This window comes from Galleria mellonella, unplaced genomic scaffold (genome assembly GCF_026898425.1).
Source record: "Galleria mellonella isolate WM207_F2 unplaced genomic scaffold, CSIRO_AGI_GalMel_v1 utg312, whole genome shotgun sequence".
Classification (NCBI taxonomy): Eukaryota; Metazoa; Arthropoda; class Insecta; order Lepidoptera; family Pyralidae; genus Galleria; species Galleria mellonella.
Window position 1 is genome coordinate 8,953,159 of NW_026442074.1, and position 25,703 is coordinate 8,978,861.

The 25,703-nt window shown below is 32.7% G+C and overlaps 2 protein-coding genes across 2 annotated transcripts in view; one reads left to right on the forward strand and one right to left on the reverse strand.

Annotated features, from left to right (window-relative positions):
- Nucleotides 1-175: 175 nt before the first annotated feature.
- Nucleotides 176-10,437, forward strand: LOC113514650 (aldo-keto reductase AKR2E4-like). Its single transcript, XM_031908606.2, has 7 exons — nucleotides 176-283; nucleotides 5,548-5,631; nucleotides 6,164-6,334; nucleotides 7,075-7,191; nucleotides 7,675-7,842; nucleotides 9,317-9,517; nucleotides 10,205-10,437. The coding sequence occupies exons 1-7, from the start codon at nucleotides 239-241 to the stop codon at nucleotides 10,391-10,393; spliced, it is 975 nt and encodes a 324-aa protein (XP_031764466.2). The 5' UTR covers nucleotides 176-238; the 3' UTR covers nucleotides 10,394-10,437.
- A 1,367-nt stretch (nucleotides 10,438-11,804) lies between these two features.
- LOC113514651 (alpha-tocopherol transfer protein-like) overlaps nucleotides 11,805-25,703 on the reverse strand; it is a 29,804-nt gene continuing 15,905 nt past the window's right edge. The window contains exons 3-8 of the mRNA XM_052896010.1: nucleotides 19,720-19,882; nucleotides 18,538-18,596; nucleotides 16,176-16,372; nucleotides 15,540-15,650; nucleotides 14,142-14,244; nucleotides 11,805-12,913 (exon numbers count right to left, since the gene is read on the reverse strand). Coding sequence (XP_052751970.1) covers nucleotides 12,762-12,913; nucleotides 14,142-14,244; nucleotides 15,540-15,650; nucleotides 16,176-16,372; nucleotides 18,538-18,596; nucleotides 19,720-19,882 — 785 coding nt within the window. The 3' untranslated portion in view covers nucleotides 11,805-12,761. The remainder of the gene's footprint in view (nucleotides 12,914-14,141; nucleotides 14,245-15,539; nucleotides 15,651-16,175; nucleotides 16,373-18,537; nucleotides 18,597-19,719; nucleotides 19,883-25,703) is intronic.

Here is a 25,703-nt window from a genome sequence, read left to right on the forward strand (position 1 = left end):
AAACAGACAAACTCATATCCATATTTATAATATTAATAAGGATTTTCTTCTAATTGAAATGTCAATGACTTTTTTCTCTTATGATTTAAAGAAAAATAATGTATCGTCACGCGATCGTGTCGTCGTCGTATCGTGATATATAACTGCACTTATTTAAAGTACATAACAGAAGTGTAGAGGGTTGTGTTGAGAATCTAGTTCTTATAGTCATTGTGTATTTCTCAGTGGTTGAAGTAAGATGCGGCGTCTATCAGCCTTGGTTTGTCTTCTAGTCACGTTAATCGTGAGTATTTTGTGCTTATATTAATTCAATAGTTTGTATTTTTTATATAATATTATTTAAAAATTTGTTGCATAAAAAATATCGTCAATTGTAGCAGTCGTTTTGATTTAAAAACCGAATCAAAATAATTGATGTGGTTTTTCACAGTTGTTTTTCAGAAGAGAAACTGAAAAACAACTGTGAAATTAAGAGAACTTAAAATATTATGTATTACTTGATTGGCGTATCAAGTTAAAAAATGCACCATATGTTAAGTTTGAACTTGAATTGGTACATTTTATTAAATCCATGCGTACAAAATCACTGGCTAGTTCTAAGTATAATTTGTCAGAAGTCCACGTAAATTTTTATTGGTTTATAAATGTGAGAGAATTTGTTTGTTTATTTCCTTATTATTACCTCTTAGCGTTTTAACGGTTCAACCAACTGTCATGGGATTTGGTTTACACATAGTTTTTTATCTATTGGTTGGTAATGTTGCCACCTACGTGGTGTAATATATATGTATAAGAGGGAGACTTTGTACAAAAGTCGATTGCTTGGGTACCTCTGTCCCATTCGTGTTTCAACCGTGAAGCAGCTGGCTGTGTTTCGGTTTGAAGGGTGGGATATGGCATGAATTTACTGGGTACAGAGGAATAACACCTGAGTCCTCAGGAATGGCAACGCATGGAGGGTATCATGGGCGAAACAGTATACTCTGTTATGTCCATGGTACTGTACATGTCTATAGGCGACGGTTACCACTTTCCATCAGGTGGACCGTCAGCTTGTTTATCATTCTAAGTTGTATAAAAAAAAATGGTAACTCCGCCTGCGCTATTGATATACGCTACCAGAGTGATGATAAGTGATAATAAAGCAGTTAACTTAGATCAGTTAGGTCATCTTGATGAATTCAACAATTAGTAAATTAAGATAGTTTTCAGGAAGAACTATATGCAGGTCGACCTGACAGAGTATATTGCCTGCAATAGAATTGCTAATCCCCATTATTAATAATTCCTCAATCTATGGTTTGCATGTAGTTTTTGAGACGGAGAAGGATATGCGCTTTTTTTTTAATCCGCGTTATATAATATACCAGATAAAATAGTAGAATAGGCTAGTAGGAATTAGTTATCTTTTTTTTTAAATTATAGCACGATATGTGGCCACACCATCTTGAACTAAAACATAGACAATATGGTCCATGAATACAAACAATCGAAAAGAGAATTATTTACTCTCTACTGTTGATCTTACTATGCTGGCTCACTAAGTGCTTTTTATTTTCTATATTTTTCAAGTTTTCATACTATTTTCTTTTATTTTAAATATATAATGTGGTATAATTTACCAGATATAATAAAAGCCAATGTAACTGCAGTGACATTTAAAATGACCCGCTTTTAGAGATCGTGTTGTAAATGTAACTTGATAGCGAATCTTCTGTTAACATTTTATTAGAACGGCACAAGTTTAAAAGTTAAGGCCAAGGCGTTCTATAACTGTTGGTAACCATATTGATTTTGTCTATGTTTTACTTATTTTTTATGTTTCTTTTTTTTATATATGAGTTGTTCATTGTTGAGTCGTAGAGTTTTACGGTAAAAAAATATAAAAGTTCGTCGACTTGTTTATGGGTTCTAAATAGTAATTCAACGAATGAATAAATAAAAAATGAATAAATAACTAAAAATTTGTATGTAAATGTGATTTTTCGACTAACTCTCCAGTGATAGAAAATACTGATAACAAACTAAATAAATTCAAGTAACCGCAGTAGGGTAAGCTCGCCTACTGCCACGTTGGATTAAAATATAGCAGGTTTTATTTGCAACTTTATCCATGTGACCAGTATGTATTCACTAACCGGGATAAAAATACCCTAAAATCTTTTCCGTTCGGTATAGTATGTACATACCTAATTTCATAGTGATTGGTTAAATGAATGTACTAATGAATTTTTATTTCCTAAACATTGGTGATTGCCACTTTTAGATCTTTAAATTAATAACAATTGTTCAACAGTATTTATCATTACATAGGTGTGCAAATGTTCTATTTGCAATTACTAAAATAATATAGTAATAATATTAAAATATAAAAAAAATAACATAAGCTATTAAGGCGCTAAAATGTAACAAACAAACAAACTCACTTTCAAATTTATAATATTAATAAGTAGTAATGTACAAGGTTAATGCACTGAGAGCAACGAATACAACTAATACAGGTAGTTTTTTAAAAATTGATAGTCAGTATATATATATATATATATATATATATATATATATATATATATATATAAGAGGAAAACTGTACAAAAGTTATTTGCTTAGGCACCTCTGTCATATTCGTGTTTCTGTGTTTCTACCGTGAAGCACTTGTGTTTGCATGGCTGTGTTTAGGTTCGAAGGGTGGGATATGGTACTTAATTTACAGGGTACAGAGGAATAACACCTGAGTCTTTAGAAATGGCAGCGCATGGGGGGTATCATGGGTGAAACAGTATACTCTGTTATGTCCATGGTACTGTTCATGTCTATAGGCGACGGTAACGATTTTCCATCAAGTGGGCCGTCAGCTTGTTTGCCATTCTAAGTTGCATAAAAAAAAAACCTATCATGAATAGATTAAAATATTAAGGAAATCCCCGTAGGATTTTCCTTATTTATTTAATGTGCACACACACAAGTGCTTATTTGTAGGCATCGTGAAATAATATTATCTAATAAATAGTTTAATGATTAATAGATCATTTTCATATTGATTTATTGTATTGGGTGGCAAAAAACGTTTCAAAGGTCATATAATTATTGACTGGCGTGTAGTTTTTTCTTTTACTTATGTTCCAATGTCCGATTTCTTGTCAAAGTGCACTGAGATCTGAAATTACAGTATTGGTATTTATAAAATAGTAAATATTAATAATAATTGCCATGTGGTCCCGGCATAGAGTGGGCCACCCTTTTTTTCCCGTGGATGTCATAAGACGAGACCAAGGGAACTTAATGGTCGATAATGATCAGCAATGTCCCTCTTAACCAATATCCCAAATCCTACGATTGTCATCTGCATGCCAAGCGTGGCAACTATTGGCAAAACCCCCTTATGGGTGAGATTTACATTCAGCAATGGACTTTTAAAGGCTGATATGACGATGAAATATAAACAAATAAAACGACGGTTTATTTAAAATGATTACAAAATTGGTACAGATTTTGAAAACAGCGTCATTTTGATCAAAATATGCTGTTTTAAGTAGAATAATTTTAATAAATCAGTTAAGTTTCAATATATTATATTGCAACAAAGTAAGTACTTACTTGCTAACTTATATGAGTAATACAATGTTAGTTATTGAGCAGGAATTTCTTAATTGTTCACTTCCTATAATATAATTTATACTGATTGCTATATATAAATAAATATGTATTATAAACATTATCACGTTAATTAAATTGTAAATGTAGTAACAAGACTTAATGTCATGACTATGTAAAAAACCTTTTTTAGTGGATGTTTTTATAGCAGATGGTTTTTTGTTTAAAATTTCACCTTTCTATATTTTATAGTTTTGAATGTGTGTTGATAGTCAGCCAGGATATTTCATTTTATAAATAAAGATTAAGTACTTTAACAATAAAAACGTCAAACCGTTCATGAGAATAAACCTATCTATATGTCGCATATTCTCAATTTGAAAGAAAGTGACAAAATATATTAATAGCTAAAATAGGTTTGTAGGGAGTTTTAGTTTTTATGATTACTTTATCCCATGTAAGTCATTTATATTAGGGTCGTTTACTAGTCTAACTCATTGGTGAAAGTTTGTGAAGCAATTTTTTTTTAATAGATAGTAATGAAAAGTTAAACTCTGCCTGCGCTAATGGTATACGCTGCGGGGTACCACTGAGGGATGGTAGGTGAGACTAAAAAGGTAAATCAGTTAGTCCATCGTGAAGAACACACTTGGAGTTTCGCATGACGGTTTAAAGAGGGGGCCATGTAGAGGTCGACCTGACAATATAGATAATAACAATCCCTTCCCTCTCCACTGTGAAGTCATTTTGACATTTAGTCATTTTACTTAATCAAGTCTAAATTGCTGAACGGATTTGAATAAAAAGCATTTGGACGGACTATAATCCTAGATTTGCAAGCAATAAACTTTATAGTGCATTCAGATAAAACCACGAGTTAAAAGTAATTTATAAATTAGTTCCGATTTCAAAAGAGGTTTATGTTTGTCTTGAACTTTACGTAATGTCACGATGCAAAAATCTCTCAAATGGCCAACAGACGCGTGAATCACGAAAGCATTTACGAATGATTTGTTAAAACTTAGCCATGATGAAAGAGAATTGAAAATTTATGTTGGCTTTACTCATATTTTTAATTTGGGGATGCATGACTAGTTTCGAATTCAACAGAAGCCTATATTCTTGAGCGCGGTTCACGGTGATTTAAAATATAAGTAAAAAGTATGACTCACGATAGTTACTATTCAACTAGATCAGAATAGTTGATAGAATGAAACTATATACTATGAATTCAGAGAATGGATTGGGTATCCCATGCGCTATTGATTTAAGCTGGCGGGATGATGATAGGATAGCAAAGGGATGATATGTGGAGATGAAGTAGGAGGAACGAATTCAACAGGAAGTATCTAGAAGGCACTATGTGCATTATTTCCATCCTTCAGTCCAGTCCTTCCATCTAGTAAGATTATATCTTACTAATATATATATATATATATATATATATATATATATATATATATATATATATATATATATATATATATATATATATATATAAATTATCATTTAATTATATATATAATTAAATGAGGAGACTCGAGAATCAATAGATGGAAAAACAATTATTTTTAAAATTTTCTGATGGAGAAGAGTATTTATAAATAATTTGACTGGATGCATGAAACTCTGTTTTTTTTTAATTTGTACATACATAAATTTACATTTTAACTTAAATAAATCCATATATACATATAAATATATAAATACATATACATACAAATTTATACACATGCGAATTACATATATATGTAGTCACAAAAATATAAATAATATGAGTATGCTAATCAAACACAAATTATAAATATGACAACTTACTCAGATAGAAGTTCTTAACTTTTGTTTTGAAACTAGGAAGGTATTGTATACTTTTTATAAGTTTTAAAACGTACATTAAATTTAAATTTCGAAATATATTGATAAGTTATTTTAATTAATGACTTATATTATTTTCAGGTAGCCAGTGCTGAAAAGGCACCGAGAGCACGGTTGAACGATGGAAATATGATACCAATTTTAGCATTGGGCACATTTGGATCAGTGAGTAATTATTTTTAAATGACTTCAAAAATAGAAAGTTTTCAAATCATTTGTATTATTTCTTGTCTGTAGGTTGTTTGTTTTAGGTATGTTTTTTAAGGGATAAAAATAAATAATAAACCAAATTTTCGCTGTTGGTATATTCAAGCGGGATATCAGTAAGGGATGTAATAAGAGCTTAACTTGTATTGCTATGGCACACTCACAAACAAAAATTGTATTTAGCTTTATGTATTTTTTTTTATCATTTATGTTATCTCGCTTTTTTTGTATATGTATGTTGTAATTTGTGTGCTGTAAGTAAGTAATGCAAATACATTATCTATCTATCTATCTTAACTCTGTAAGAGTTCTCTTCCGGCAAATTCCTTGAATGGAAAGGAGCATTAATTACCAACGGACAATGTGCGAACTATAAGAAGTGGAAACAAAAATAATCGTACTGAAAAATATAATTATAAACGAGAAATAAAAAAAAGGATTTCGAATATTTACTTATACCTACCACTACACTATGATTATTTAATTCCAGGATGAAGACCGTGCAAAGTTACGACAAACAGTAAATGACGCGGTCGAAGCCGGTTACAGGCATATCGACACTGCTGCGCTTTATAAGAACGAGGAACAAATTGGCGAAGGCATACGAGATGTCATTCAAAAAGGCCTCGTGAAGAGAGAAGACTTGTTCATCACTACAAAGGTTAGCGATTCGGGTTATTTGTATACGCTGATATTACAAAGAAGAAATATTCGATTGTTCGTTTGTATGTAGAAAGCTAGAATGTATTATGGGAAGTTTTATGAACAATTGTTCGGTTTAATATCTCCTGCGGCTTTTCACTATCGTACAACCCGCTACAAACCAAAGTTTTATTGTACAGAGCGTTTTTCAAGGCACTTTCTTTTACACACAACCACACTGGAATCAATTCCTAGCAGCAGTATCTCTGAAATGATTTTTTTTATACAACTTAGAATGGCAAACAAGCTGACGGCCCACCTGATGGAAAGTGGTAACCGTCGCCTATAGACATGAGCAGTACCATGGACATAACAGAGTATACTGTTTCGCCCATGATACCCCCCATGCGTTGCCATTCCTGAGGACTCAGGTGTTATTCCTCTGTATCCAGTAAATTCACGCCATATCCCACCCTTCAAACCGGAACACAGCCATGCAAACACACACAACACAACTGCTTCGGTTGAAACAGGAATGGGACAGAGGTACCCAAGCAATCGACTATAAAATCTAATATATATATATATATATAATAAAATATTGTAACCTTCCAGATAAAAGTATATAACTTTTTGAAAGGTCAGCACGCCAGCAATTCCTCCGGTGTTGTGGGTGCTCATGGGCGGCGTTAGTCACTTACCATCAAGCAAGCTGCATGCTCATTTAGCTCCTGTGTTATAATAAAATTTTTATTTTAGCTGTGGAATGACAGACATGCATGCGAGCAAGTGGTGCCGGCACTCAACGAGTCCCTCAGTAAACTCGGCTTGGACTACGTAGATCTGTACCTTATTCACAGTCCTGGATCACAAAGGGTATGTAACTAGAACGTATGAACCAATATGTTTACAATACCTGCATAAAATATTGTACCTACTTTATTTTGAATTTTCCCCATGTTTTTTGTTTAAAATATAGCCTGTTAATTAGCGCAACCCATTCTTGAAAATAAATATTACTCGTATCGTAGGTTCTAAATTTTTTTTATAAAATTATGTAATCACAAAAGCTAAAAAAAAAAAATATAAATAAAAATTCTTAAAAGAATCTAGTATTTGTATCAACGGCACTATATAATAGGTATGTTTATAGCGTGTTAGGATTTTTTTGTTTTGCCACGATTGAAGTCAGTGTTTGTAGAACAAATTTTTATAACATTTATATCAGAACTAAAAAGAAATTTTTCGAAAATTCCAAAGTAATAGCAAACAGTGGATATTACAAAATAAACATCTATTCCTAATTAAAGATAAATAAAAACAGTATCAAATTACTAATTTGTAATTTTCTATTTCTAGGCCGATGGAACTTATGATTATATTGATTATTTAGAAACATGGATCGGTATGCAGGAAGCCAAGAAACTTGGCCTGGCCAAGTCCATAGGCGTGTCCAACTTCAACAGTGTACAAATCAAGCGCATTATTGACAATTGTGAAATAGTGCCAGCTGTTAATCAGATCGAGGTATTTTTTTATTCCTAATTAATATTGTCTTTAACTTTATTGAACGTTTTAGCAGTTATTTTATGGGATAATCTTAATTAAACCCGGTAATTACGCAGAGCAAGCTTTATTCCGCTGACCATGTTACAAAGCAGGAACCAGAGAGAGATTTTTAAAAAATACAATCTACCATAAATTAATACATACTTAGTCTATATTTCAAATCACAGATTATGAATAGTGTTCACAGTTATCATTTATTACTTCTTTTTTTTATGCAATTTATAATGGCAAACAAGCTGACGGCCTACCTGATGGAAAGTGGTAATTGTCACCTATAAACATGAGCAGTACCAACGACAACAGAGTACACTGTTTCGCCCATGTTACCCCCCATGCGTTGCCATTCCTGAGGACTCAGGTGTTATTCCTCTGTACCCTGTAAATTCACTGTAATTTCAAATCGAAACACAGCCATGCAAACACGACTGCTTCACGGTAGAAATATGAATGGGACAGAGGTGTCCAAGCAAACGACTTTTTTACAAAGTCTCCCTCTGGTAAAACTACTCTCTCTACTTCACCTTTCGATGGTTAAGACACCACGCCGGCGTACACAGACCAACAGTGTATGCTGGTTGCAAACCCAGTGACCCGGAGGTCGTCGCCTCCGGAGTAGAAGCCGGGGTAATGGGGTACGCCCCGAGGTCCTTACCTCGCCCGCCCACACATCACCCGGCGGGCAAGAGAAGATCATGTTGTTGTTGTTCGGTGGTTACTGGTTCGATCACCAAATAACATATACAAACAATTGTATGTATATTCAATATGTTTGCTTGTTGTGTATTGATTTTAATATATTATGCATAATAAATATAGTATTTGTAAAAAAATCTAAACATTATTTTTAGGTATATCTATCTATTGTCCAATTTCCATAGCATAAGTGTTATCGTCTATACTAACGTATGGTACTTTAATCTCTACTAATACTATATACAAAGCCAAATTCTTGGGTGTTGACTCACTGTAAATCCCACCAAGTAAAACAGTGCAACATTAGCCAGCGGCCTTCTGATGAGAATGCATGGCAGTGGCAACGCATGTGGGGTATCATGGGCGAAACAGTATACTCTGTTATGTCCATGGTACTGCTCATGTCTATAGGCGACGGTTATCACTTTCCATCAGGTGGGCCGTCAGCTTGTTTGCCATTCTATGTTGTATAAAAAATTTAAAAAAAGCGAAAGAGGTTTTTGCGTTTTGCTCATCTGTGAGATACTATACTATAAATTAATAAGTGAGTGAGTGAAGGAATTAGCGGTGATTGAATGAGTGTGTGTGAGTGAGCGAATGAATGTACACTACATGCACTACGTTTCGAAATGTACGTTTATTTATCTAGTTATTCAATTTTAATACACCTAGTCAGTATAAAACGCAGCCTTAACACCTCCCGTTATCTTAAATTTAAACCAATAAATTACCTGCACAGGTGCATCCAGCTCTGACGCAGGAAAAGCTGATCCCCTTCTGTCATAATTGGGGCATAAACGTGATGGCGTACAGCCCGTTCGGTTTCCTCGTATCAAGGGACGTCACTGATGCTCCACCTCCCAGAATTGATGATCCTATCCTTGAGAATATTGCTAGGAAATACGGAAAGAGTACTAGTCAAGTAGTGCTTAGATATTTGGTAAGTTTATATATATGGAGGAAAGGAATGAGGAAAAAGGAGGGGGTCTTTAGGAGTGACTAAAGGGAGTAGGTAAAAAAGGAATGATGGATTTATTGGGAAAAGGGAAAGGGGGCCATTGTAGTTGTGCGGGGGGGATTATAAGGGAAACTGGATTGGTTCTGGGGACCGGGTTTGTACAAATATACTCATACTATAATCTCTGTATAATTTCGTACTATTATGCTCTAAAAATAAATGATAATGGGACCAAAACATGATTCTACATGATTGCCCGTATACAAAAGCTTCAAATTACTCTGCGGGCTATGGAGAGGGCTATGCTCAGAGCTTTTTTTGCGTGATATAATCCGAAACGAGAATATTCTCAAAAGAACCAAAGTAACCGACATAGCCCGAAGGATATGCAAGCTGAAGTGGCAATGGGCTAGTCACATAGATTGAAGAACCGATAAGCGATGGGGAAGAAAGGTTCTTGAATGGCGACCCCTTATGCGCAAACGCAGTGTAGAACAACCCCCACAAGATGGAATGACGACCTCAAATTGTAGGGAGGCAGTTGGCTCAGGACTGTTCCTTATGACAGTCTATGGGGGAGGCTTATGTTTAGTAATGAACGAATAATGGCTGAAATGATGATGATGAATAAATGATGATTCCATTAAAATAAAATTATTGTATTAACAGATTGACAGAGGAACAATTCCGGTACCAAAGTCGACTAACAAGGAGCGTCTGAAAAAGAACATAGACGTATTTGACTTTCAACTTACTCCCGACGAGATAAACACCATAAACAAATTTAATAAGAACAGAAGAGTATTCGACACCAGCTATTGGAAGGATCATCCCCATTACCCTTTCAATATAGATTAATGTAATTGATTATTATAAACAAATAAAACATATCCAAAAGTTTTTAATAATTTGTTTTATTGTATCGGAGAAAAATGTATAATTGTATCTACTTTTTTGAAAGAAATTAGTTATGAGAAAGGGTAGAGTTGATTTTTGTGATGGGTATGGAAAACGAGCTGACCATCCACCTGAAAAAGGTAGTAAATGTCGTCTATAGACACAATGGACGCCATAGAATACACGGTGACGCCCTTTAGGAGTTGGTGGAGATTGTTTGATGATTGAGATTGATTGATGAAGATAAAATGGTGTACCCGCCTATTTTTTTTTAATGGGTGATAATGATATAGTAACCAAGTCTGTGCTATCGATATATACTGGCTGGGCACTAGTGATAGATGACTGATAAGGATGAAAGCAGGGCAGTTAGACCATCCTGATGAATTCAACTAGAATTAGCCACGATGGTTTCCAGGGGGAACCACATGGAACCCCATTATTAGCAATATACCTGACAGGGTATATTGCTAGTAATGGGGCTATTTAACCCCATTACTAACGATCCGTTTCCTCTCTGTACTCGCCTATTGTAACGGTATACAACGGCGAGGCACCAGTTAGGGATAATAGAAAACGATAAAGTATGGTCAGTTGGCACATCATAGTGTATTAATTAGGAATTAACCAGGTTGGTTTCCAGGAAGAACCGTGTAGAGGTCGCCCTGATAGAGTATATTACTAGCAATGGGGATTAACAATCTCATTATTAACAATCCTTTTTCCTTACTACCAATCTGTTTATGGTAATATACTCTGTCCAGTTGACCTCCACGCGGCACCTCATGGAAACCATCGTAATTGATTTATTGTTCAATTTATCATGATGGGTAGCGTAGGAGGATTTATCAATTCATCACCATTGGGAAAGGAATTGTTAGTAATGGAGTTTAATTTTCCCATTATTAGCAATACACTCTATCAGGTTGACCTCCACGCAGTTCTCCCTGGAAACTGTCATGGTTAATTCTAGTAGAATTGGTCTTGATGGGCTAATTGACCTGCTTTCATCGTCACCTATCATCCCTCATTGGTGCCCATACAGTGTATACCGATAGCGCAGGCGGGGTTACCATTCCATTATGGCGGGCTCAGCAGCCAGATATTGACATATTTAATGACAAAATAAATATATTTTTAAAATGTTGTACAAAATTTGTAAGTTTGTAAAATAAACCTATGGCTCACTACACGTTTTGGTAGACTGTAAGTGTGGTAAATAATTTTCAAATAAATAAATAAATTATCACCCATTAAAAAAAATGTGGTGAATTTAACACGATGAGCTAATTGATCTAACTTTATCTTCGTCTATCATCCTTCACCTAGCGTAAACTAATAATTAAGGTATGGTTACCAAAAAATTACAAAATTAATCTAATTATATTTTTATTGAATATTAATTTTACATAACATTAATCCTAATGTTTTCTTATGAATAAGTATAATATCTTATGTTAAAAATATCACGAGTACATTTTTTATTATTAAATATTTATAATTACTTTATTTTCGCCATGAAATTAGTATACAATAGAGCATAAGAATAAATAATCAGGTAGAAGAGATACTCTTGTGTTCGTTGGCTTCTTAATAATTTAAAAATTCATTAAAGATCTGATTTGATCAGGGCTGGCAAGCAATATACATCGTAGCGAAAGTGCATGTCTGGCTTACTTGAACTCGCTTTTTATTATTTTTGCTAAGGAATTTCGAAGCTAGCTTTTGGCCACAACAGAATATCAGTGTTTTGCTCTTTTGAGGGCAAAGCAATAAAGCTGAGTTAAATTATTTTGTGTTACTGTGGCACACGCATGAAGGGAAAAATTGTTACTTCTTTTATGCATTTTTTTTTTTTATTTTATTATGCATGTTTATCTATGTTTGTTGTTATTTGTGTGCTGTAAGTAAAGCAAATAAATTATCTATCTATCTATCTAACACGGGATTACCATGAAATGAATTTCCGAATTTTCGGACACAATTTTATGATTTTGTTCATACCGAAATTGCCCCAGTAAATGGAGCTGAACGTTTCGTTAGTCATAGATCCTACCATAAAAGTCCAAAGAAACGATATTTTAACATTTTTAAACGGTATGCAACATTTCATGGTAGGCTCTCGTGTTTCATTGGATTGTAATATTTGTTGGTAAATGCGAGTTTGTGGCAACCGTTCTCATCTATCTGGGTTCTGACGGGAGAGAGTACATTGTAGTGGTATTGCTGCATTCACAAACGAAAGCATATGAGTGTCACTTCCACTGAGTTTATTTATTCTTATGCAATAGAAACTAAACCAATATCACAATATAGGCAGTACACTTCGTCAGTCAATAGAGAGTTGTCTAAATGAACCGTCTATGCCGAATAGTTCGTCATAGTTTGTCGGTCGGCCCGGTCGCAGCGCTTCGTTCGCTTTCACCGACTCCTGCGCAGCGAACCAGTCGCGGTACTCTTTCAGCTTGTTTATCCATTGTTCTGAAATGTAGATAAAGAATATTGATAATAATTAAACAAAGAAATGTCTGCAAGCACAGGATCTGTTATTTCCCATTTTTGTAGGAGCTTAGGAAAGTCTATCGTTTATAGTTTCGGTATAGTTTCGGTATAGAATAAGCCACTCCTTCCTTTCCCGTGGATGTCGTAAGAGACGACTAAGGTAATTTAATAGTCCAGGTCCAGGCTGCAAATAGCAGCGTCCCTTTTAAAACATCACCAGACCTTAGCTGCGATGCCAACCCACCTGTCAAGCATGGCAACTATACCTCTTATGGGTGAAGCCTATGTTTAGCAGTGTACTATCAACGGCTGATATGATAATCATGATATGGTTGGTCATATAATAAGGGATCGTCCGTTCAAAGTTTGTAGTGAGTATAATGGACAAATACAGTGAAAGACAATTCTCCTCAAATGTGTTGTAATAATTCGATGAAAGGAGAACGATTTCGTACAGAGGCATATGTTCAGTATTTGAAGATGTTTAAGATTTGAAGATGACGAAGATTTAAACAAACTCTTGTAATTAAAAAGGCGAGTTTAGCCTTTATTCTCTTTTATATTTGTCCTGCTAACTTACAGTACCATTATAGTATATTAAATATTTTAATAAATAATAAATAAATAAATATTTTAATACAAAATGTATTAGCATTTTGTATTAAAATATTTTTATCTTTGGTGTCAATAGCGTAATAAAATTATAGTAATTCGGTATATTTATGCACCTTTCCATAAATGATATGTCAACCTTTGAAAGGTTGACTGAAAGATAATGCTCTATAGCATTAAGTCCGCCTTTTGTATTAAACGGTTTTTTTTTTATAATGTGGTTAATAAAGAATAAATAAACATTCTACCAGTCCTACAAAAATAAAATGTTATTTTGATCTAAAAACTCAATTACTGAATCGATTTTGATAAAATTTCTATGGGATCGATTTTGTGAGTATATCCTTTTTTATACCAAGGTAAAAGAAGAAAAAAGATAAAAAAAGATCTTTTCAGATAAAAAAATATTTTTGCCAAATCGGCTTAGAACTTATGGGATTATGAGGTAATAAACATAAAACAATACGAGAGAATTAAGGACCTCTTTCTTTTTTAATTCGGTTAATAATGCATCCTTGTAAATAAAGAACGTTTTTGCATAATTATGTCCATATATAGGTCATGTTTATCTAAGAATAAATAATGTTAATTTTACCATGGATCTCATTCATGGTACCACATGTACCGCCGTACTCGACTGGCAGCATGTCTTGCGGAACATACTTGTAGAGATCCTTTATGTCCTTGTGAATGAATATCTGAAATTGGTAAATTGGTTTATTTAGTATTCTCTTTAAAGATAAAAAATAAATAAATAACAATACTTTTTATTCAAGTTAACTTAAGTTAACCAGATGAAAATTTTGTACAAAAGTCGATTGCTTGGGTACCTCTGTCCCATTCGTGTTTCAACCGTGAAGCAGTTGTGTTTGCATGGCTGTGTTTCGGTTTGAAGGGTGGGATATGGCGTGAATTTACTGGGTACAGAGGAATAATACCTGAGTCCTCAGGAATGGCAACGCATGGGGGGTATCGTGGGTGAAACATATACTCTGTTATGTCCATGGTACTGCTCATGTCTATAGGCGACGGTTACCACTTTCCATTAGGTGGGCCGTCAGCCTGTTTGCCATTCTAAGTTGTATAAAAAAATATGGTAGTGAAATTATAGGGTACATAAAACACGTGTCTTTAATATGTGATAATGAAATAGTAAACCTGCCTGCGCTATCGGTATAAGCTGACGGTACACCAGTGAAGGATGTTAGGTGAGGATGAAAGCAGGTCAGTTAGCCAATCATGACGAATTCCACTAGAATAAATCACAGTAGTTTACAGGGGAACCGCGTTGAGGTCGACCTGATAGGGTATTGCTAGTTATAGGGAAATCAAACCCCATTACTAACAATCCTCTCCCCGTTCCCCACAAAACACGTTGGTCCTTAAAACTATTGAAATAGGAGAGTGTTATAAGTGTACGCTGTATTCAGTGAAGTTCATGCTAATGTTATTATCTTTTTGCACACAATCTGAAGTCAAGGTTGCAGACTGTCAGAATCATTGACTTAGCCTTGATGTGTATGTTCGAAGTTTTGCAAGTATAGTGAAAGACAAGTAGACTTTTTTTTTCAATTCTTAACATGTTGCAACTTTAGATTATATAGATAGAGCATCGAGCATCAAAAACGGATCAACTTTTTGTCAGCTAATTGTCAAATTAGCTGACTCGTTTTTTTTTATCAATATTCTATATATTCACACATAAAATGTACCTTGACGTATTGTTTAATAAATAAAATGAGTGTTTACGCATTAAAAAGATGCAGAATTTATAAGACAAAATAAATATAGAAGTTATAAAGGAATCACTCATAACTATTTATCACGCAAAATTGTATGAAAAAGTTGACCCGTTTTTCTGAAAGCATTTCTATGGAGACACTCTATCTGTATAATCTAACGTTGCAACATAATACTAACTAGATAAGAAAAAACTTTTTTTTCAAATAATCCGTTGAAATAGTTTAGTTTAAGTATTTAATTTATCACTTACCCGTTTTCTAATTTTCTCTTTGAGGAACGGTTTCACTAAGTTGATGAATGCTTCTACAATGGGTGAGGTGTTTACGATGTGAACTTCCTTCAGTTTGACCGGATACGCCTCCTAAAAGTACAAAAGGTTTATTCATGAAATTTATTAGCGACTCGTTGACCTCACTCGATATTATTTTTGGCACGGTGAAATTTCTACTGTAAAGGACTTGTACAAAAGTTACTTCTAGTATTTTGCTGTGAAGTCGCCGTTCGAATGAGTGTGTTTTGGTTTGATATTGGAGTAAAGTTATGGATTAAAGATGCTTAACAGTACTTAAGACTATTTATGTAATCACAGAATGTATTTAGAGCGTTTATGGAAATGGTTTATGTTCATGGTGCTGTTGATGTCTGGTGATGCTTGGTGATGGTAATAACAATTCATAAGATGAGTCAAAAGCATGTTCGTTGTTGAAAATGTATAAAAATATACTATAAAATCTCATACCAATAAAAAAAAATGACGAAAAACTGACAATAAATTTGAGCATTTAACTAGGTATTTACATACCCGAGAGCGTTTTTTTTTTTACATTTATAAATTATTACAAATAATTTACATCCAAATAAAGATAAGTTTATGCTACAAACCAACCTGTACACATATCATGAACTTCTTAACAGTAGTAGGGGATAATTTCGCCAACAAACTGGGCCCCAAAATATCCGCGTCCAGCACGTAAACATCTCCGGCAACTCCTTCTAATTCTTCCAAAAGTCGCACGTCTCCTATCATCAGGGCCAGCTTGAGGCAGTCTATTATTTGTTGAGCGTCCAAATTGGGGTGAACGCCTAAAATAAACTTTAATTAATTACGCGCTTTCACTGGTCATCAAATTACGATCATCTACCTTTCTAGATAATTGGTAAGAGAAACTATTAAACTCTCTCTACTCTCTACTCTTCCTACTTCTACTACCTATAGTGATTATTTCAAATATGTTGCAGGAACGTGATGTATGCAAATATAGTCTGTTTGTTTTAAATTTTCGCGTTCTTTACACATATTATAATTTTTATTTTTAATATTTTAAATTAAGAATTTATCATCGCGTTAAGTCCCGATAGTGTATTTGAAATTACTGGGTACAGAAGAATAACACCTGAGTCCTCAGGAATGGCAACGCATGGGGGTATCATGGGCGAAACAGTATACTCTGTTATGTTAATGGTACTGTTCATGTCTATAGGCGACGGTTATCACTTTCCATCAGGTGGGTCGTCAGTTTGTTTGCAATTCTAAATTGTATAAAAAAAAGTATAGTCTCTTTGGGTAGGGTTTAAAAAGTAAACAAGTTTTATTAAAATTGATATGGAAACATTATCTAAATGAAATTAGCAACAAATCAAAACATTCATTTAATTAATTTATTGATAAACTGTAATTGTTAATAATCGCTATAATGTTGAGATGATATTAAATTTTAGAGATAGGTTTAGAGAAATAGCGCCTTGGAATGGACCCCAAGGTGAAGTAGAAATACCTCAATTAATTGATTTTTAATTTGTACGATTATTGGAAATTAGCAGACTGTTTTGTGATTGGATCAGTTATTCATTTGATTAAATTTTATTCATTTAATTATTTATAGGATCACCAACATAAGATACAGCTAAACATTTTAATAAAATACACTGGTAGATTAGATCTTACTGTTCTTATATTTATAGGTAAGCACAGCATGCCTTGTGTTGTGATAAAGATTAAAATATAATTAAATTATTAAATGTCATTATATGAGTTGATTGATGATTATAATTAAGTACTATTGTCAACCGAATTCAAAAAGAAAGCGAGTCTCAATTCGGTTGTATTTTTTATGTTTTTTTTACCTCATAGTCTAAGTCAGTTTTAAATCGATTTGGATTAATTTTATCTGCAAGGATATACTTACAGATTGATCCTATAGAAATTTTATTAAAATCGGTCAAGTAGTTTAGTTTTTAAATCAAAATAACTGGTTTTTTCACAATCGTTGACAACGAAGACCGTTTTTTTATGGAACACAATTGAATAGCAGACTATAACCAAGAACATTTTTTTAAGGAAAGGATCCCGTTTTGTTGACTTTCTCCATCCAATACAATTACGTAATTTAATAATACTTTAAGAATCTATTTATTCTAGAAAGTGATTCTACCCTGTACCTACAACTACCTATAGCAGGAAATGGTGAAAATGGGGGGCTTCCTTATTCCATATTCCTTGATCTTTACTCAACTGTCTCTACATAATGATTGACATTTTTGAAAAGGAAACACGACGAGGTGTGCATACTGCATACAACAGAACCTGTTTTACAAGTAAGCCTACCAGTTCTATGTAAACGGCCCTAGGAGAGTACAATGACCTTATGGTGCACTTTCTGTAATTTGCCTTTATTTTTTTTTAAACTGCAATCAGTATTGTAACATGGCAACACAATTTAAATAGTCCTCGATTCTTATTATTTTTTTGAGGTAATTATAGTTTAAAACAATAGAGTTTAATGAAAATATAAATAAACAAATAAATCCACTACCTATATGAATAAATATTTTGATTTGTTACTAATTTAATTTCAAATACTGTTTCTGTAATAATGTATATATTCTGTAATAATAATACGGTATTACGTAGCAGACAATAATAAGAAACTATTTGTATATCAATAACTAGACAATGAGAGTTTAATAAATTTACTAGGTTTGTTGTTTCCAAAAAATGTTGATATGAGTTTAAAAATAAATATTAGGAGACTATTGGGTGGATTTTATATTTTGGTTAATATAATTAATATAAATTTTGTATGCGTATATAATTTTGATATAACTCTGCAGAATCTTATGAAAATTAACTCTAATTGTCATAATATATAAATAAATAAATAAATAAAAATAATAGATCATAATAGCATCACAATCTGACTATCTTATTAGGAATTACAGTTCTATGTTTATTTAATATATATACATACCTCTGCATATGGTGACTCTCCTTCCATTCGGTGTCAAACCTGATAGCGGAGGACCTTGTCTGTAAATAAAAGAGATACAGTTACAGTTTGGTATATTTCGAAATAAAGTACTGACTATAAATGTGAAAGTTTGTATTATGTGTATTTTTGTCACCTCTTACTACTTTAATGGCTCAACAAATAATCACAAAATTTTACAATTTGGCACGTACTATTTGGGGTGAAGAATAATATAAACGATAATATCTCCAACGGGGATAAAAGTATCGGGTAAAAACTAATGAGGACAAGTGATAGTTTTCATGAAAGTGAACATATTTTTTTAGGAGTTTCATTATTATCTGTTTCCTTCTTCCCTTTTTATTTATTTTTAAAGAAAATAATATCAAATAACGAAACATTTATTATATTTTTAAAAGAAGATAGATAGTTTCTTAATTCTTCTCTCCAAAACATTAAGTAAGCTTTAGAAATCAATTAAAAGAAGTACATGATGAAGCATTTGAATACCCATACTCAAGTCAGTGTTCAATTAATTTTTTTATGCAACTTAGAATGGCAAACATGTTGACGGCCCACCTGATAGAAAATATTAACCATCACCTATAGATATGAGCAATACCATGGACATAACAGAGTATACTGTTTCGTCCATGATACCCCCCCATGCGTTTATTGCGTTTTTAATGAGGATTGAAATACTAAAATGTTACTCTTTCATTTTATATTTTAAATAAATCTCTTAATTATTATTACTAGTATTAGTTCTTAAATAATGTTATGTTTTTTATGTTTAATTATATTTAATTATTTTAATTAATACTTGTTATAACAACACCTTATCAAAATAATGAAAGTCATTTATAACTGCGTCGGTCACGCGACAAAATTCCAGTATTTATAACGACCTAGACTATTACAGACTTGCGTAATGTTAAATAACAATTAAAGAACAATGATGGGTTACTATGCCCTTGGAACAAAGGTCGAGGTAAGTAGGCATTGCGTCCATAAATGACCTCACACCCGTCAAAGAAAAAAGCAATCGCGCACGTCGGAGAGGACATACTCGTATTGTCTATTACTAACAACCCGCCCCTGATTTGTATGGATTCTTGAAAATAAAATACTATACATATTGCTCGCTTATAATGTTGCTTTCAATAGGTGAAAAACACTTACATTTTTTTACTAAGTATTTCTTCAAGTTCTGGGCTTGTGGCGTCTCTGTTAGTGAAGAATTCTGGACAAGCAGCGCGTAATGTGAAGTACATGTCTAACTTCCTCTTGCATTTCTCTAATGAGAAACTACTGCCTCTCAAAAACGTCATCAGTGGACGGTCCTCTGTGAAAATGAAATTAATTGATTATTTAAAAATCTATTAATAATAAAAAAAAATGGTAAGAATATTTTGCTTCGTAAAAAAATTACTCTAAAAGTGAACACACACACAGCGATATGACGAGATATTTCGTGCATATATTTTTTTTTATGGGTGAAAATAGTATGGTAACCCCGCCCGCACTAACGGGATACACTGGCGGAGCACCAGTGAAGGGTGATAGATGAGAATGAAAACAAGCCAGTTAGCCCATCATAATGAATTCATCAGGAATTAACCATGATAGTTTCCAGGGGGAACCGTCGTGCACATATTAGGCTGAAAATATTTGAATTTAGAATGTGGATTTGTCCCAATAGAAATAAGTATTTTTATGGATGAAGATGGAATGGTGCATCCACCTATGCTAACGGCATACAACGGTGGGATACAAGTGGAGGATGTGATAGTAAGGATGAAGGCAGGTCAGATAGTCTATCGGCATCATGGCAAATTTAATAGGAATTAACCACGATAGTTTCCAGGAGGGACCGCATGGAGGTCGATCTGACGGAGTATATTAATAGCAATGGGGACTAGTGTCTCCATTACTAATAATTCTTTGTTCGCTTCCTAAAAGGTTAGGTTTTACAACAAACAGTTTTTTTTGCTCTGCAAAGAAAAAGAGCATTATATGAAATCGTCACTAAATTAATATGGAACTAACATGGGAGTATGATTTACTTTTTATGGATCATAAAATAATTATCAAAGTCCAAAATTAGTCAAGATATTGCGTTACATAAGTACATACAAATCCAGATCGGGTTCCTACTACTGAACTACTGAATCTATCTAGATAAAATTTTTGGGAGGTCAATCTGTACATTCTTTCAGATAAAAAAAAAAAAACCAAACTATAACAAATTTTAACTTATACCATATAATTCCAAAATATAACTGATGGAGTTATGAGGTAACCAACCTAAAGTAATATAACCAAATTGAACCTACTTCAAAAAGAATGAGGTTCCTCTTTATTTTGAAGACGGTTGAAACTATGAATAGACGAATACAGAACTTTCTTCTTTTTGAAATTGATCAACATACATACATACATACATATCTGTCACGCCTGTCTCCCATTAGGGTAGGCAGGAACAATGGAACGCCAAATGCTTCGATTCAAACAAACCTCTTTCGCTTCCACATTCATGAATCTTTTCATACACGCTCGCCGGTTACGGGTACTTTTAATTTTATTTTTGATTAAAAACAATAAAAATAATATATAGCCCTCATTTTTGGTTCACTTTTTGTCATCTGACATTCGTTGCTTTTATCGATTTAAAATTTAGTTAAATGTAAATAAAATATAATATAAAAGGCATGCTTTATACTTGTTAATTACACGTTTCATTAATCATAAAACAATACAACACGGATATAAATTTTAAACAATGCACAAATAAAATTTACAAATGTATCCTACCTTTATATTGTGAGTAATGCTTAGAAGCCATATTTTTGTATCAAAGAGTTCATTGTATCATTGTTAATTGATAATGGCATTAATATTATTACAAAATTCACGGTCATGGATCATGGGAATGCTTTTGTTACTGTTAATTCTATACTAACTAGCTTTTATTCGCGACTTCGTTCGTTTGAAGGGGTCAAACGAACGAAGTCTTATCTATCTTTACTGACCGTGATAAAAAACAGCCTACATATAACTTTCACCATCTTATATATTAGTTAAGCGTTTTTTTTTTTGATGGGTGAAAATGGTATGGTAACCCCGCCCGCGCTAACGGGATACACTGGCGGAGCACCAGTGATAGATGAGAATGAAAACAGTCCAGTTAGCCTATTATGATGAATTCATCAGGAATTAACCGTGATAGTTTCCAGGGGGTACCGCGAGGAGGTCGACCTGTTTGGGTATATTGCTAGCAATGAGATTCTCAGTCTCCATTACTAACAATCCCTTTCCCCCCTGGTTAAGCGTTAAGGCGCTATATGGTAACAAACTTACTTTCATATTTATATGTAATGATTGTGGCAAGCAACTACTGTCAGTCCCCAATAGGAGAAGGCTCATCAGTGATCAGTTAACGGCTGACATGATGATGATGATGATGTGCCAAGGATTGAAGTACAAAACATAGCGGGATATAATGCTGTAAAAATTTACCACGATCTGGCACCTACCTACCTCTAAATGGAGCTTTGAGTATTAAAATACGGGCTGTTAACAGTATGACAAGAAAGACTTGTTTGACGTTTATTTTTTTAAACAACATAGTGCTGTTTTCAATATTATTTGCATTAAAAATTACGTGGACTTAAATTTGAAATAATTAAACAAAAAAAGTTTAATACAATGATAAATTTCCTAAAACTACAAAATACTCAATTTTGTATATTTATTATTTTATTTTGTTATTAAATTATTATTATTACTATTTACAAACTAATATCGATCGTTTACTGACATTATTGCATCAAAATTTTGTATGTCATTGTTTTGGCAAAATAAGCATGTTCATAGCATATTATTATTACCATTTTTATACGGTGTTTTTGAAGAAGTAAATAATATAATTATAAATTTTCTATTACATAAATAATCTAAGGTACCGTAACCTTAAAGATTTAAGATTACGATCGATATTTGAAATTTAAAAAAATAAATATTAAATACTTTGTCTTTTTAGTATTTAATGGAGAATGGATACACCACTTGATCGTAAATGCAATCGATTTATTTTCTCAACAGCTTTCACAAGTTACGCGTTCTTATTGAACTTGTTTTTATACTTATTCCGTATAATTAAGTACTTACCTGGTGGTCAGTTAACGATATGTTATAATCAAAGTAGAGATCATTTACTTTATAAGTTGTCTAGAGATTTAAACTATTTTATATCTTATTTTATGGGCTTTACATTTTTTTAATGTTGACTTATATTTATTACATCATCATTATCACCCATTAAAATTATATATATATATGTATATCCTGTATATGCCTGACAAAGAATAACCTCTTCCATTTCTGTAATTATCGTAAGAGCCGACTAAGGGAATCAACCAACCAAGGGAAGTGATTGAGTGACAGGCAGCAGCGTCCTTCTTAAAACATCACTATAGCTTAACCACGGTTGCCAATCTGTTGCCAAGGGAGAGGAAACATAATTCAGCAGTGGGTAGGTAACGGCTGATATCATATATATATATATATATATATATATATATATATATATATATATATATATATATATATATATATATATATATATATATATATATATATATATGTAGAACCTATAAGAAAACAAATGTTGAACATTTTTTATGTATATTAGAGTAGTCTATATTGTCCACGGTGCTATTTGTATTACCACTTTCACAGTCGCCACTTTCCACAAGGTGGGCCGTTAGTTTGTTTGTCATTCTATAAATACATGATTTTAGTCGAATGATATTTCACTCGAGACTTGTGTGATTTGTTTTTGCGAAAACTGTACTATTAGAAAGTAATATTTATTTAATGAAGAAGTAATTTGCAACGAAACTGTATATAAATATGGACACATACTGTTTCGCCCATGATACCCCCCATGCGTTGCCATTATATATATATATATATATATATATATATATATATATATATATATATATATATATATATATATATATATATATATATATATATAAATTAATGCCACTTTTCGTTGTAATTTTATAATTCGAGAACAGGCTCACCTATCCAAACCAAATGTTTAGGCTTTGTTCGGACTATTTAGTAAATGGTTTATGTGAAGTTTGCACAAAATCGGTCGAGCGGTTCTTCATTTGTCACATTTTTTGTAACAAATGAATTCAATAAATGGCGGATAATTTTGCAATGGGGATTTTTGTGTCAAATTCAAACTTTTTTCAGTGTTAACAGTAAAATTAAAATAGCTAGCAATTAATAAAATATTTTTTTATTTGAATAAATGGTATTGAGGTTTAATTTTTTTATTATTTCGCTTTATGCGTAGCGAAGCACGTACCGGGCCGCTAGTATTATATAAATAAATATTTTTAACTTTTATTGAATTAAATCGTAGTACCTTATTTAAATTCATAGATTGTATGTATAACACTGTAATTATTAAAAAAAAATATTTATGATTAGATACTTAATAATTTACTATATAATTGGAAATTGTTGTAGAAATATTAGTAATTGATAATTATTATGACTTTCATATTTTAATAATATTTCTGTAATTATTAAATTTATTACATAATTATATTATTGTAATATGCCACTTCAAGGTTAAATACTGATGACACTAATAGCATTGCCCCTTTGGAACAAAATGCTTATTTAAAAAAAAAAAAAACTAACAAATATATAAATAATTATTTTGGAGGGGAACCTTGACATTGATTTAAGATAAATAACTACGGCGTGTACAAGTGGCTGCCTATCCGCTTTTGCAATATCGTTTCGAAACACTTGCGGTTAAGAGAATCAGTCACCCAGTCATGTTTGTGTTTTGCTTATGATCGACCATTATTTAAGTATTACTTTTAAAACAAGAGAATGATCCGGTGATTTACTGTCATTGCTTGCAAGTGGCAATTTTAAGAACGATTTTTTTCCTGTAATTTAGCAATGTGTTGAGTCAGTAGGATTGTGGTGAGTTAATTGTGCAGTGCTGAGTTTATAGCACTGTGCTGAATTAGAAGCGCAGTATTAAATTAGTAGTGCTGAGCAGAGTCAGAGCACTGTGTTGAATTAGTATTGAGAGGCTGAGTTGTTAGCACTGTACTAAGACAGGACCACTGTGCTGAGTTAGTAACACTGTACTGTGTGTAAATAGCTCTAAGTTAGTAGTACAGACGTGCTAAGGATGAAGCACTGGAAAATTTGTATAAAAGTCGTCTGCTTGGGTATTTTTGTCCTATTCGTATTTATGTTAGATTCAGATGTATTTGAATAATTGAGTTCCGGTATGTAGAGTGGTCGTATGCAATGAAATTACAAGTTATGAATGGTCTTCAGAAATAGTAATGTAGGGAGACTTTGTACAAAAGTCGATTGCTTGAGTACCTCTGTCCCATTCGTGTTTCAACCGTAAAGCAGTTGTGTTTGCATGGTTGTGTTTCGGTTTGACGGGTGGGATATGGCGTGAATTTACTGGGTACGGAGGAATAACACCAGAGTCCTCAGGAATGGCAACGCATGGGGGGTATCATGGGCGAAACAGTATACTCTATTATGTCCACGGTACTGCTAATGTCTATAGGCGACGGTTACCACTTTCCATATATATATATATATATATATATATATATATATATATATATATATATATATTATATATATATTTATATATATATATATTTATATATATATATATATATATATATATATATATATATATATATATTTATATATATAGTATAAGTTCAACGATGAGATAAGTTCAGCGATATTTATGATACTGTTATGCCTATGGCCCTAGGCGACGGTAATCACTTTCTATCAAGCGGGCCGTCAACTTGTTTTGCTATAGTAAATATCATAAAAAAAATTAATGGATATTACATGATGATGATGCACCATCTTACAAGGTCGTCGTTGTGTAAGATTTTTTAAACAACAACTCGACGAATATCATTGATCAAATATGGCACTTACTTAATATGCCCTTTCTGATTTTTTTGTTTTTCCAAGGCTGGTAGTTTTTCTAGGAATAGATTTTGAATCGATCGACATTATAAAAGAAATTTGTTGAAGAATTAGAAGATACTACTCCACTTAACTGACGAATAGTGTAT

Coding starts and splice junctions, on each gene's coding strand:
- LOC113514650 (XM_031908606.2), top strand. CDS start 239: ATGCGGCGTCTATCAGCCTTGGTTTGTCTTCTAGTCACGTTAATC. Junction 5,632..6,163: donor CATTGGGCACATTTGGATCA/GTGAGTAATTAT, acceptor ATTTAATTCCAG/GATGAAGACCGTGCAAAGTT. Junction 7,192..7,674: donor ACAGTCCTGGATCACAAAGG/GTATGTAACTAG, acceptor TTCTATTTCTAG/GCCGATGGAACTTATGATTA.